This window comes from Schistocerca serialis, chromosome 9 (genome assembly GCF_023864345.2).
Source record: "Schistocerca serialis cubense isolate TAMUIC-IGC-003099 chromosome 9, iqSchSeri2.2, whole genome shotgun sequence".
NCBI classification, from domain to species: domain Eukaryota; kingdom Metazoa; phylum Arthropoda; class Insecta; order Orthoptera; family Acrididae; genus Schistocerca; species Schistocerca serialis.
The window spans coordinates 211,515,161-211,529,746 of record NC_064646.1 but is presented as its reverse complement, the minus strand read 5'-3'; the positions used below and the strand labels follow the sequence as shown (position 1 = coordinate 211,529,746).

General features: G+C 37.4%; 1 protein-coding gene across 4 annotated transcripts in view; it reads left to right on the top strand.

Annotated features, from left to right (window-relative positions):
* The window catches only part of LOC126418689 (DNA ligase 4), a 302,986-nt gene that overhangs the window by 191,542 nt on the left and 96,858 nt on the right, over positions 1-14,586 (top strand). For all 4 annotated transcript variants that reach the window (XM_050085584.1, XM_050085583.1, XM_050085582.1 and 1 more), the window contains exons 7-9: positions 2,506-2,663; positions 10,148-10,470; positions 14,460-14,580. In XM_050085584.1, coding sequence (XP_049941541.1) covers positions 2,506-2,663; positions 10,148-10,470; positions 14,460-14,580 — 602 coding nt within the window. The remainder of the gene's footprint in view (positions 1-2,505; positions 2,664-10,147; positions 10,471-14,459; positions 14,581-14,586) is intronic.

Genomic DNA, 14,586 nt, shown 5'->3' with positions numbered 1-14,586 from the left:
GAGGAGGTACAAAGTCAAATTAGAGGATAAAGGAAATTTATGGCACACCTTGACTAAAAGAAGGGACTGAGTGATAGGATGTTCCCTGAGGCATCAGTGGGTCATCAGTTTGGTAATGGAGGGAACTGTAAACGGTAAAAATTGTAGAGGAATATCAAGGCTTGAATACAGTTAGCAGTTTCAACACAACAACAAGGTCATGGGTAGGGAATGGGATGTTTATTGGATCATTATCAGTTAGAGTTAGGAACAACACAGATTCTCCAATTGACTATTCTCAGCTTATCCTAAACTTCTTTGTTGTTTGCTGTAATTTATTTTGTTATATATCCTCAATTGCTTATGTTGGATGCACACTTAAGTTGTTTAATGTTAATGATCTTTTGAGCGCCTTGTACAATATTTTCTCTGGAGTTCGAATGGTGAATAATTGGATGACTCTAAAATGTTATCAAATCAAATAACAAGACAGGCAACACTGCCTGAATTTAAACTGGAGCCAGTGTACATCTATTTTTTAAATAATGCATATGATGATCAACTTGCAGTTCATGAAGCACATTTCCTTTCATGAAATAATGCCAATAATGTATGTAGACTTCACAGAGTCTAACTTATTTACACAAGTGGCAGCTAAATATCCGTTCCTCACGTCCACCTTGGGTAAATAGTGATATACGAACTGAAGATGGCTGAACTCAACTGTAGCCAACACTGATTATGAAAGTGTGAGATTAAGTGCATATTAATGACTGTTACCGGTAGGTGACTGACATCTAAGGTGGCTGAACAGAGACTTGACACCACTGACAGACTCTTTTGTGATGTCAGTTAACTCACTGTGCACTGTCCTCAGTACCTATTTAAAGACTTGCATTGAAACATTTTTACAAAATCTTAAAATACAGATCAATTATATTTTTATTAAGAATATGAAAGACAGTAGTTGTAGGCAATATTTGTACACATGTAGTGGTGAAGTTTTTTAACTATTGGTTGTATATTTTTAAGTAGGTATCATACTGGGTTTTATTTTTATTATATCCTTTCTTCCAGAAGCATTAGTCTTTCAAGGTTCACAGGACAGCTTCTGTGAAGTTTGGAAGATAGGAGATGAGGTACTGGCAGAATTGAAGCTGTGAGGATGGGTCGTGAGTCATGCTTGGGTAACTTATTTGGTAGAATACTTGCCCGTGAAAGGCAAAGTTTCCGATTTCAAGTCTTGGTCCGGCACTCAATTTTAATTTGCCAGGTTTCAGTTTTGATATTTTATGTAAACTAAATTTCTTTTTGTTGTATTATGTTTTATTTGTCCTGTTATCTAGAAAAAGCAGCTTATTCATAAGACTTTTGACAAATCAGTTTATAAGTATAAAGATGGAAGTGACCTCTATGCATAGTTATTTAAAATTATAAATAATACAGTGTGTGTATTTTTAAAATTACAAAGAATATGCTTCATACAGTTATGTGTTTACATAGTACACATCATAAAATAATCTTCAGTGAAATAAAAGCAATGGTGCTATAAATATGATGTAAATATGGATTTTATAAGGATATAAAAGAAAAAAATAGTATTTATAGTAGGTAAAATAAATTTACTCGCCAAGCGGCAGCAGGGGAACACATGCACAAAAAGGTTTAACTTTTAGAAACTTGCAGAGCCAGTGGCTTCTTCGCCTGGCAGAAGGGTTGAAGGGGAATGAAGAGGGGTGAAGGAAAAGGACTGGAGAGGTTTAGGGAAAAGGGTACAGTTCACCGAAAAGTCACCCAGATGGATTTTCATGTGTATTGCTGCATGTAAAAATTATCCCCTGTCTCTTGCTATTTTCAGTACGACACCTGAAGATGGGCATATAAGTGCCCAAAACCGGTCATGTCCTAAATAAAAGAATCTTACAACTACAATTGTATTTTCAACTTGTGGTATCCCGAGAAAGTCTATTAATAAAGTTTCAAGAAACAAGTTTTAAATGATAGGATAAGATTAGAATAATTACTGCATGCCCAGAGACATTCAAATAATCATTCTTCCTGCACTCCATATGTGAGTGGGATGCGAAGACACCCTAATGACTGGTACAATGGGACATTCTCTCCGCCATGCACCTCTCAGTGGTTTGCAGAATATAGATGTAGCTGTAGATGGAGATATTTACAGACATTCTTCCTACACACTGCTCATGGATAGAATGGAAAACACACAGTGTTTCCGGTATTCTGTGTTTCATCAACCACTCATCATTTAGTGGCTTTTGGAGGATGTGGGTAAAATCCTATCTATATCTAACACACAATTATCCAAGTAAAACTTAACAAATGTGGTGTAATGGTATATGATGTCTCTTTATTAAAAACAGGTATATTTTGTTCTTTATCTCAGAGCACAGTATTTTAATTCCTTTATCAGTTCACAAAACCCTTGGGCATTACTAATGTGATTTGCTATGTTAACGTAACATAAAATTTTTTCTGAGTTCCTCTTTCATGGAAATTTTCCAGAAATGGCTTTGACTATACAGACATTTATGGCAGCAATGCAATGACAGGAGTTCTCACGCCACTGTTGTCAAAACAGTTGCAACCTGGTGTTCAAAGTTTCATTATCGATGGAGAGATGATGGTCTGGGACAAGAACATTGTCGCATTTCGATCCAAAGGTATGTGGCATTGTTTTTAGTTCAAAATTCTAATTACCTGATCATGAGCTATATAAAAAGGAAATAGGCTTTATCATGGATGGCTTACATATCCAGCTTTGTTTACAAAAGTTTCTATTTCTCTTAGTTTATTTTACTTGCATAGTCATACAAGCTAGGACCATGTCCGTTCCTTTACTTGTTTCTTATGCATTGGTTTCCTGCTATACAGAAAATCTGCTGATGCACCAAAAGATGAATCACATTATTGATATTAAATAACTTTGCAGCCAAGAAAGTTTTTATCCTGAAACAAAATTTCCACATATAGGCTAGTGACAATAATGTCTTTTGATTGTTATAAAGTTTGTAATTAATTTGAAATTAAACTCAGAACATAAAGAACAGGTACTAAATGCACCACACACAGAATTATGATCTATTGCAACACTTCATGGTCCTCATTATCATCTTTTTCATTAAGATCTTCTGTGGCTTGAGGTTTTGAAGTTCAGATAAACTGCCGATACATGTTTGATTATGAAGTATTACTACTATGTAGATGCTGTAGACCCTAAATAATGTTGTCAGCCCGAGATAACAACTGAGCACTGCAAAGCAACAAAATTGTGCTTTTTGCTTTGGGCCCATGTGCAAATGAATATCTGAGGAAGTGGTGAGACATCTTTTCATGAATGTCTGTGAGAGGATACACATATAGATAAAGCTGGTTCACCATAAGGTCAACAGATGTCAGTAGCATGGTTGCCTGCTACAATTTGAAAATTTATGACAGTGTGCTTTAGGTTCTTCTGGTTCTCACACACATTAAGGAGCTCCTTGTCATACATGGAATACTTCTTCTGGGCCATAGTGAAAAAAAAAAGAAAAAAAGCTTTATCTTGCCACTGTCACATTGCAGCACCAGCCACAGAATCTGATGCATCCACAAATAATGCAAGTTGATCGTATAAACCAGGAAATGTGAAACGTGCGGTATTTTCAAGATCCTCCTTGCATTTTGGAACAACAGTTGCTTCTTCTGCCTAGTCAAACATGTCGTTGGTCATTTTTGGTTGTTCCTTTTAGGAAATAATTCAACAAAACATGGTTTTCAGCAGCATGTTCCAAATGCCATCAATAAAAATTGATGATCCCTAAGAATGCTCTAAGTTCACAAACTGGTTTGAGTCATTTGTAGTTTCTTATTGCTACAATCCTTTCTGGTTTTGGCTTCGTTCCTATGGGTGTAATTAAGTGTTCTAAGAATGTTAGCCATTGTACACCAAATACTGATTTTCCAACATTTATTACAACAAGATACACATTTAACTACTTAAAGAGTAAATTTATATGCTCAACTTGTTGCTTCAGAGATTCACATAAATATAGTTTTCTTACAATTTCATTTATAAACGCCGGCCGCGGTGGTCTAGCGGTTCTAGGCGCTCAGTCCGGAACTGCGCGACTGCTACGGTCGCAGGTTCGAATCCTGCCTCGGGCATGTATGTGTGTGATGTCCTTAGGTTAGTTAGGTTTGAGTAGTTCTAAGTTCTAGGGGACTGATGACCACAGATGTTAAGTCCCATAGTGCTCAGAGCCGTTTGAACCATTTTTTCGTTTATAAACCTCTGAAACGTGCTAGGTGCATTGCAAAGTCTGAAGGATATACAATTATATTCATAAAAACTAATTGGTGTAATAATAGATGATTCTGGTTTATCTTCTTTGGTGGATGGAATTTGTTAATAGGATTTGAATAGGTTAATTTCCGAGAATATCTTTTTATTCATCAAATTTACATAACCAACTTTTAGAACTGGACACCAGCCTAGGAGAGTCATGTCATTCAGATGCTACAATCTCCACAAACTCGCTACTGGCCATTTAGCCTCATAACAAGGTGTAGTGGACCAGCCTACTGTGCTTGTGATGGATGTATAATACCATTCTTTAACAGGTAGTGAAATTCTTTTTTAGCAGTTTGCAATTTATGTACATCCAATCTACAAGCCTTGCTGTATGCTGGTGGACCATTAGACATTGTGATGTAACGCTACACTTTAGGCTTCAACACTGTGGTCGTATTTTTTTTTTTTTTTAAATAATATATTTTATTTGTTTGGTGAAAATATTACGTAAAATTGTAATTTCCTATTTCTGTTGTGGTACTTGATTTAAAGAGAAATGCTCATCATTAGCATTGGGTTCTGATTTTGTGTAGCAGTAGACTGTTAAGTTCCATGGTGTGTACATAATAATTTTTTAAATACAGCACGTGACTCACCACCTTCTATAGTTAAGTTTGTGTCAGTGGCTGCTATCATTAATAAATATTTGTGTATATGACACAGAATGTTGTAATAAACATTAGTTCTCAGGGGGCCCGATGGCAAGTGGTTACATTATGTACCAATTTTATTAATGATTGAACCTTTAATTTAATTTTACTGACTTTAGAATATTGAATGAGAAAAACAGAGAGCTCTCCTGCATTTACATTTACATTTAATAAATGATTTAATAAGAATAATGGTTTTGCCTTTGTAATGGCCAACCTATGCTGCAAGAGAAATGGTGGTTCTATCCGGAGCACCCGGTTAAAACCTTTGAACCAGAAGTTTTTACCTTTGACCCATTGGCAGTGTGAATACTGAAATCACAGGATTTACCTTTCTTGCTTCTTGAAACTTGTATAACAGACAAATCTGTACCACTGTCTACCAGAAAATATCTTCCACAATTTTGATCTTTAACAAATAGGTGACATTGGTGGCTTGATGTGAGTACTGGGGTAAAACACTCAGCCCTGTTGTGTCTACCCTTTCTACTTTTCCTTATTTTGCCATTGGCAAGAATGAACACATTTTTCAGGCTTACATCATGTGCCAAATTTAAAATGACAATAGTAATATTTACCATTTTTATCAAATTTTGCTCTGCTTCTAGATCTACTGCATGATCTTTGTCTACATGCTTTTCAAAACATCTTAATCTCATTTTACAATTATTAAATTTTTAAGAGAAGAGCATGGACTGACAGGGATGATGATTTGACGAAATGAACTGAATTGACACGCAGTTTGAACTTCCTCGACAAGAGTGCATTTCAATTATGATGTGCTATTTGAACTGTCTTATCCACTGTTTCATCAGATATAACTCAAATACTTCGAATACTACTAGGAAGTTTGTCAAGCCATTGTGATTTTAAGATCTTGTCTGACACATTAGTACCTGCACAGCTGTGCATTTTTCTTAACAGTTGGCTAGGATTCGTGTTGCCAGGTTTGAAACCACTCAAAAGTTTTTAAATGTGATGCTCTTCACTTTCTTTAAATATGGTGAAAAGTCGTTCTTTTACAAGAGAATATTTATTGTTCTCATCACTTGTAAGTAGATCACATATATTTTCAACAAATTTTGGCTACAGGTCTTTAGCTATACCAGCGATCATTGCACTTTGACTAAACCAGATATCTGGTTTCTCAGTCAAAAATGACAGTAGCTTAATGCTTACCTCATCAACTTCCAGTTTGCTTTCAGGATTATTCCCCTCACATCCATTTTCTATCGACATTAAACCTACTTTTAAACACAGTATGTGACAAATTCAAGTTTAAAAAAATCACATTGAAAATTTTGCTGCAAATTACGTTGCAAATGTCATGCCACCAATCATTTCGGGGTCACCAATTTATTTAAGGACTCAGTTTAACATGGATCTTTCTATTTATTTATTTTATCTTGCACACAGTGAAAACTGAATTACAATAACAGTGGAGTTACAACTTTCTTCTTTTGTCAAATACCAGAGATGATAATGCTATCATGCCAACATTACCTTTGCAAACATTCTATAGACATAGAAATACTAATAGCAGTTTGTCGTGTTCCCACTTGTTCATTCTGCACATTCATCACTTACATAAATTGTACTTTTTACAGTCTAACTTTTAGAATAATTTTACACGATGTAAAAAATTATGTATTGGACTTGTATAATTGTTCTTGAACACCTGGTGCACAGCTAGGGTAACATAATGAGGATAGTAATTCTGACAGTATCATTACCGCTCTTCTGTGCAACTGCTTTCTTTGTCACATCTAATAAGCATGATATTCACGTCGAGTGTTGAGAACAGTCAATATGTTTGTTCTGTTACATTCTTCATTAGCTACCTAGATGGGTATTCTATTCCACAGAGTCTCTATATTTTAGTGATTGTACTATATTTTGCATACTATCAACTGAAAATTTATTGAATTCAGAGAGAGCCCTAATGTTTTGGTTTGCAATTGTGTGTACATAGCAAATATGTTCAAATAGTGTTGGTCATTTTTAGTGTGTTACTTGTCTGAATCATCGTCTGTTGCTTTCTCATTGCTTGGGCAGTCATAATGCACTTAGTGTGCTGCTAATTCTTGGTTTTTGGTAGTAACATTTAGTAAAGCTGCATGGTATCTGAAAATGGCTCAACAGTCATGTATGATTGTGAGTATGGAGACAAGACATAAAAGACGTCATTATGCCTGCTACAAAACATGTAAGTTTCTTGTTAACATCGGAAAATGGATGAGAAGGTCAGTTCAAATCAACATATCAGGCACAATATACAATAGAATAGTGTAGCTTATATCCTATGCAGATGATGTGGATATTATTGCAAGAACAGAACTAGCTACTAAAGAAGTGTATAAGGCACTGGTGGCAGCAGCAATAAAAGTGGGACTGGAAGTAAAAATCAATAAAACCAAATGCATGTGACTAATATGATCAGAACTAAATACAGTGTTAGAAACTGACCAGGGGCAAATAGAATCTGTTAGTGAATTTGCCTATCTAGGACCATTGATAGTGTCACAGAATGATATTAGTATGGAAATAAAGCAGCGCATCCACCTAGCTAATAAATGCTTAAGTCCAGAAATTTGTCCAAGCACAAAGTATCAGTTGTATAAGACTTTAACACATCTAGTATTAACATATGGCTTAGAAACCTGGACATTGACACAACAGTGTTAAGAGCTAATAGTATGTTTTGAATTAAATGTGTTAACTCAAAATCTAATGAATGCGGAGCATAGCATAGACAATATAATTTTGAACTTTACGTATTATATAAAGACCTTGAAATCATAAAGTTCATTAAAATAAACCATCTGAAGTGTGTCAGCCTTGGTTTTTTTTACATGGAATATGAGAACCAACAAAAATAGCACTGCTGTAAAATGATACTTAGATGACATACAAGTAGTTTTAAAAATTATTGGTGGCAGAGGATGGGACACAAGTTTTGTTAGAGCATAATTCCATAGATACACATGCCAAATATCTGCATAAAACAGGTCCACATGACAAATGTGACTAATTCAGAAGTGGTACTTCCAAGAGTATAAGCTATTCTCTTGACCGTACCGTTTCTGCCACCTCTGTATTATGGTACCACATTTGTTATGTGTATGTGTTTTATGCAGATGTCTTGCAAGTGTATTAGTGGAATTATGTCCTAACAAACACTTGAAATACAGACAATGGTTTGAGAATGAATATTATCATTCAAGACTATTCACCACTAAGAATTTTGCCGATTATGCTGTGGTGTACGGGAAGGTGTCGTTGTTGAGTGACTGTAGGAGGATACAAGATGACTTGAACAGGATTTGTGATTGGTGTAAAGAATGGCAGCTAACTCTAAATATAGATAAATGTAAATTAATGCAGATGAATAAGAAAAAGAATCCTGTAATGTTTGAATACTCCATTAGTAGTGTAGCGCTTGACACAGTCACGTCGATTAAATATTGGGGCGTAACATTGCAGAGCAATATGAAGTGGGACAAGCATGTAATGTCAGTTGTGGGGAAGGCGGATAGTCGTCTTCGGTTCATTGGTAGAATTTTGGGAAGATGTGGTTCATCTGTAAAGGAGACCGCTTATAAAACACTAATATGACATATTCTTGAGTACTGCTCGAGCATTTGGGATCCCTATCAGGTCAGACTGAGGGAGGACATAGAAGAAATTCAGAGGTGGGCTGCTAGATTTGTTACTGGTAGGTTTGATCATCATGCAAGTGTTAGGGAAATGCTTCAGAAACTCAGGTGGGAGTCTCTGGAGGAAAGGAAGTGTTCTTTTCGTGAATCGCTACTCAGGAAATTTAGAGAACCAGCATTTGAGGCTGACTGCAGTACAATTTTACTGCCACCAACTTACATTTTGCGGAAAGACCACAAAGATAAGATAAGACAGATTAGGGCTCGTTCAGAGGCATATAGGCAGTCATTTTTCCCTCGTTCTGTTTGGGAGTGGAACAGGGAGAGAAGATGCTAGTTGTGGTATGAGGTACCCTCCGCCACGCACCGTATGGTGGATTGCAGAGTATGAATGTAGATGTAGATGAAATTGTATGCTGACAGTAACCTGTTCAAAAAATAATTAATATAGTTAGTCAATTATTTACAATAATTTTGTTTTTACTTAAGAATTATTTTTTTTATTTTCTACATTCATGCAGTTATTTTACTGTCCCTACAACTGGTGTTGAAAAAAAAAACAACCACCACTTGTCTTTCTATTCATATTTTCATTGGTGAAATTGATTTCAGTTGGAGTACCCATATTCAGCGACTTAGGGTGCAAATGTAAATACATGAACAACTGCTGTCTGTTGAAGTTGTTATCCACAATAACCAAAAGTGTTGAGCATTGACTATGCAGCACTTTTAATAATACTGCATTATTTCTCAAGATGCTACAGAATGAATGTAGTTATTTCATACATTAAGAAAGTCACTGCTACATTTCACGGATACTAGTACCACACTTTAATGTGACCTTTCTTCTGATCAGTAAAAGTCAGCTGACTTTGGGCTGCTATAGAATCTTTACACTTGTTGCCAATCTTAACTATTTAAAAGTTTTATGTGCCATAGCAATAAAGTAGCCATTGTGAAAACAGTGATTCCTGTGTGGTGTTGTGTGTAAGGGTTGTTAGTGGCACATATTCCAGCATACTGTCAGTGACCAACACACTCATAAAAAATTATTTGCTTTAGTCTATAGTCAGAATTGTTATTTCATTAGGCAAGATAATTGTGACTATAGATTAAAGAAAATATTTTTTTCTGTTTTTATCAATAAAAATGAGTACAAACGCTGTATCTGGTCCTTCTAGACATTCACCATCAACATTCACATCACTTTTGTGATACGTTAACCTATTACATGTTTTATATGTATACATAAGCTATAATGTGGCTGCCCTGGCAGGCGGAAGCAGGGCTTGTCCAACCAATTGCCAGCTGTTTCACCTGAAAGTGTTTGATTAGTACATTTTGTACTTTGTACCATGAGCCATTGAACACAAGAGACTTGCATAAAATGAGTTTAAATTAATAATATAAAAAGCAAAAAGTAACTAGTTGAAATTGTTTCTCCACTGCTAATCTTTGCAAATATCTCACCATTCTACATTTAATTTAATATGTATGTTACTCCCTAGGTGACAACATCGACGTCAAGTCATTGAAGGGTGGTAGCTATTTACAACCATGCTATTGTGTGTTCGACATACTTTTTTATAATGGTGAAGTTTTGACTAATAAGCCATTGTGTGACCGTATCAAATATCTCAACAGTCTCATTACTCCTTGTGAAGGGGTTGTGTTACAAACAGAAAGAAATATAGTGAAGACCAAGGATGAAGTGATAGAACGTTTAAATGAAGCCATTGACAATAAATTAGAGGGAATAATCCTTAAAGATCCAGAGTCAGTGTACAAGCCAAACTCGAGGAAAGCTGGATGGTTCAAAATAAAGCCTGAGGTATGTATTCGTTTAGTTGTATCTTCAACATATTCTTAATATGTTAATAAAACACAAAATTGAAATCAAATAATGATTTAAACACAGACCACCTCTTACTTTAGTTACAACTTATTGAGTGGGGGGGGACAGGCGTCTAACAAAGAAGTAACTATTGTTGAACTGTTTGTTTTGTCTCTCTCTTTGTTCTTCTCAGGGGACTCAGGGGATAGTGCTCACCTTGTCCTTGGAACTCGGTAAGCTAAATGTTCCTCCTGCATTGTGCTAAATGGCTTGTACCAGGGGGAGCTCTACCTGTGTTGAGTTGATACAGATTTGTTGAACTCAGCTCTCCTGAGATGGAATGTCTGGGAGTTTCCTTGTGAGTTCCTGCAATTCCTCATCTAATAGTGGAAGGTGGGAAATCTACATCCAGTATTGTGATGGAATTGTCTTTGCCTCTGGTTAAAGCCCTCCACCTCACACCAAACCGGAGGACCACAAGACGATGCTGCAAAATGTTAGCCCTGCTTCCACCCCTTGAGTGAGAATGGGTGTCTTCACTGATGCAGTCAACACCTGTGAAAATAGAGGATGACCTGTGAACCCAAGTGGCAGGCACCATTTTTGTCAAATGACAGTGATTTGTAGCAGGGCACACGCGGTGTGCTCAGTCACTTCCAGCAGAGCCTGCTCCACATCTGAACATCTCAGAATTGGACAACCCCTCCTTGCCCCCTGCAAGGAAACAGAATGAACACTATAAAATTGTTAAGGCTTTCATGGCCACTTGTTGAAAAACTGCCTATTGGCATGTGGCTCGTATTCTTCAGGTGACGTTCATCTGATGATTTTTCTGACGCTTTACCAGCACAAGTGGCTGGCATTGTCAAATTTTCAGCCTCCATTGCTGGTGGTGGACTGGAACCAAGCTTGCAGCCACAGACTGCATGTACGTGGCACGCCAATATCCAAGCGCTTCTCCACAGTCATTTCCGGTGTGGTTCTCCTCTCACTACCTGCAATGGTCGTTTGCTGCAGTGGGGGGGAAGCCAGGATCCGTTTACTTGGAGGCTTTATTCCTTCTTGCTGAAGCTATTTTTGTGTTTGTGTATTTCTAAAGCATCTCTCAACAAGCGGGTGTGATAGCTCTTCTCTACAGCCAGAACTACCGTGTTGGTGAATTTTACTATGTGGTCAATCTCACACAGTAGGTGCTCTGCCATGGCCAATTTCTACACCTGCCACAATTTGCAATGTTGCTTGTGTTCTGTGATACTGCTGTTGAGTGATCATCTAGTCATTCCAACATAAACTTTTCTGCACGTGCATGGGATGCGGTAATTCCCGACATTGCAAGTGGGTCCCTTGTATTCTTTGCCAATCTGAGACACCCTTTGATCTTCTTTGTCTGTTTGTAAATAGTCTTTACGCTATGTTTGTGCAATATATGGCTCATTCTGTCCATCACTTTGGGAAAATATGGCAGAAAGGCCATACCCAACATTTATTTTTCTGATGCGTTACTTTGCCGAGTGTTTAACTCTGTTATTCTTCTAATATAACTGGTGGAGTACTCATTGCTCCTCAGAACACCTTCCAGGTGTTGCATTTCACATCTGAAGTGCTGTAGCTAACATATTCATCTTGCTTGCATTACAAGTGTATTAATGATCCCTCTTTTCTGGCTGAGATGGTATCAGTCCATGTATGTCAGTTTTTGATATAGATATATAGAAATACACAAACACAAGAATAACTGCAGCAAGAAGGAATAAAGCCTCAAAGTAAATGGATCCTGGCTCCCCGTGCTGCAGTGAACAAACATTGCAAGTAGCAAGAGGAGAACCGCACCAGAAATGACTGCAGAGAAGCACTTGAACGTTGCCGTGCAATGTACACATATTCTGTGGCCGTGAGCTTGACTCCAGTCCACCACCAGCAATGGAGGGTGAAACTCTTGACAATGTTAGTGACTCATGCTGGCAAAATGTTAGAAAAATCATCAGACAAACGCCAAAGAACCTGAGACAGAAGCCAATAGGCAGTTTGTCAGAGTGGACACTGTCCTTCTTTCCCACTATTTCCCTAAAGGGCTTCATCACTAGCTTAACACTTGAGTTCCCAATGAGAAGCAATCTGACCCCTTGTGCTTGTTCGGACCTTTCAGGATGATATTCGGAGAAGCTGCAATGCTAGAAAATTGTACCAGAATGCAGAAAGACCTGCAGAAGATTGACACTTGGTGCAAGGATGGACTGTTGACCCTCACTATAAACAGGTGTACTGTCTTGCACATAAATAGACAGAAGGGCATATTATTACACAAGTGATGAAGAAACACTGGAAGCAGTCACATCCACAAAATATCTATGAGTATGAATACAGGGCAGTTTAAAGTGGAACAATAACATAAAGGATAAGGCACATATCAGACTGAACTTCATTGAAAGAATCCTCAGGAAGTATAGTCCACCCACAAAGGAGGTAGCATATAAAACCCTCATTCAACCAACACTTGAATATTTCTTGTCAGTCTGAGATCTGTACTAGGTAGGATCGATAGAGGAAATAGGGAAGATCCAAACGAGAGCAGCTTGTTTCATTAAAGGTTTGTTTAGATAGTGAAGAAGCGTCAGAGAGATACTCAGCAAACACCAGTGGCAGGTGCTCCAAGAGAGTCATTCTGCATCATGGTGTGATTTACTGTTAAAATTCCGAGACCATTGATTTTTAGAAGAGTCAACCAATAAGTCGCTTCCTTCTACATAAATCTTGAGAAAACACAGTGAAGTATAAAATTAGAGCGGTTTGAACTTGTAAGGAGGCTTACTAACCATCATTCTTCTGATGAACTATTCGCAACTGCAAAAGGAAATGGACGAATTGGAAATGGGCCACAAACATGGGTTCTACAGCATGTAGGAATTTAGGGTAGTGAAGCAACAGCTGAAATAGGTACAGATGTCTGCGTGGAAAATACAGTTTCGCAGCTGCCTCACTATTGAGAAATATAATCATGCATCTCTTAAAGGAGGGGTGACTAGGGATAAAGCTCGACAAGCTATGGTTGGTAAAACAGAGGAAGTATTTTTAATGCGCCTCCAGATAGGACACTTCTCCAGCACATGGATTTCTCCTCTGGTGAGAGGCCCAACCAGTGGGCAGTGCTTATTGTGTACAGATGTCTATGAGCCACATTTTAGCAGAATGTATTTTATATCAAGATATAAGGAGAGAAACTGGCTTACCAGCTTAACTGCCCATTATTGTGGGAAATAAAGACTCAAATGTGATTTATGTTTTAAGCTACTACATAATGACTGACTTTCAACTTCGGTAATTATATTTTAAGGTGTTTTCAGGGTGGCTGGTTCATCCTATTATTTCCCAAAGATCAGTCAGTCACTGTTCCATGTCATATTATGTTAACTATTTTGTGGTAATTGTCCGTATGTTTTAACAATTGGTTTTACAAAAGAAATGAGTTTTACGTATTTTGTTGGTCTGTGTAAAAATGTGTGCGTGAGTTAATGAGAGTGGAGTGGGTTAGGTGAGATTTATATTTCATATTTTACCTTTTGGGACATAATTTTTAAACGGTATTGCCATATTTGTCTCCAATTTGTTTAGCAAGAGCACTGTTGACCTCAGTGATTGTGCCCATACATACCACCAATCTCCTCCTCCTCCTCCTCCTCCTCCTCCTCCTCCCTCCTCTGACATGGTCTGTGCCTGTGTTCTAAGGAGGGAGGGGGGTTGATGGAGGAGGGGGGGTGGGGGGGTGTTGCATGTATGTCTTGTGTTCTCACCCACATAATCTGAAGAGGAACAGAAATTCTAGATTGAGCAGCAATTTTCTCTATATTTTCATGGGCCGTCTGCTTCTCAAAGTTTTATCTGTACAGCCATGGTGATCTGTCCTAATCACATTGTTAACATACTGTTCAATAATGTTACAAAAAGAAATTACTTTTGGATATGAACCAAGGGACATTATTGCTTTACAGTATACAGGAGGTTTAATGGATCAAGTGGATGCCATAATTATTGGTGGTTACTATGGTGATGGGCGAAGAAGAGGAATCATTAGCCACTTTCTTTTGGCTGCAGCTGTTTCAAAAGATGGAGGTATGT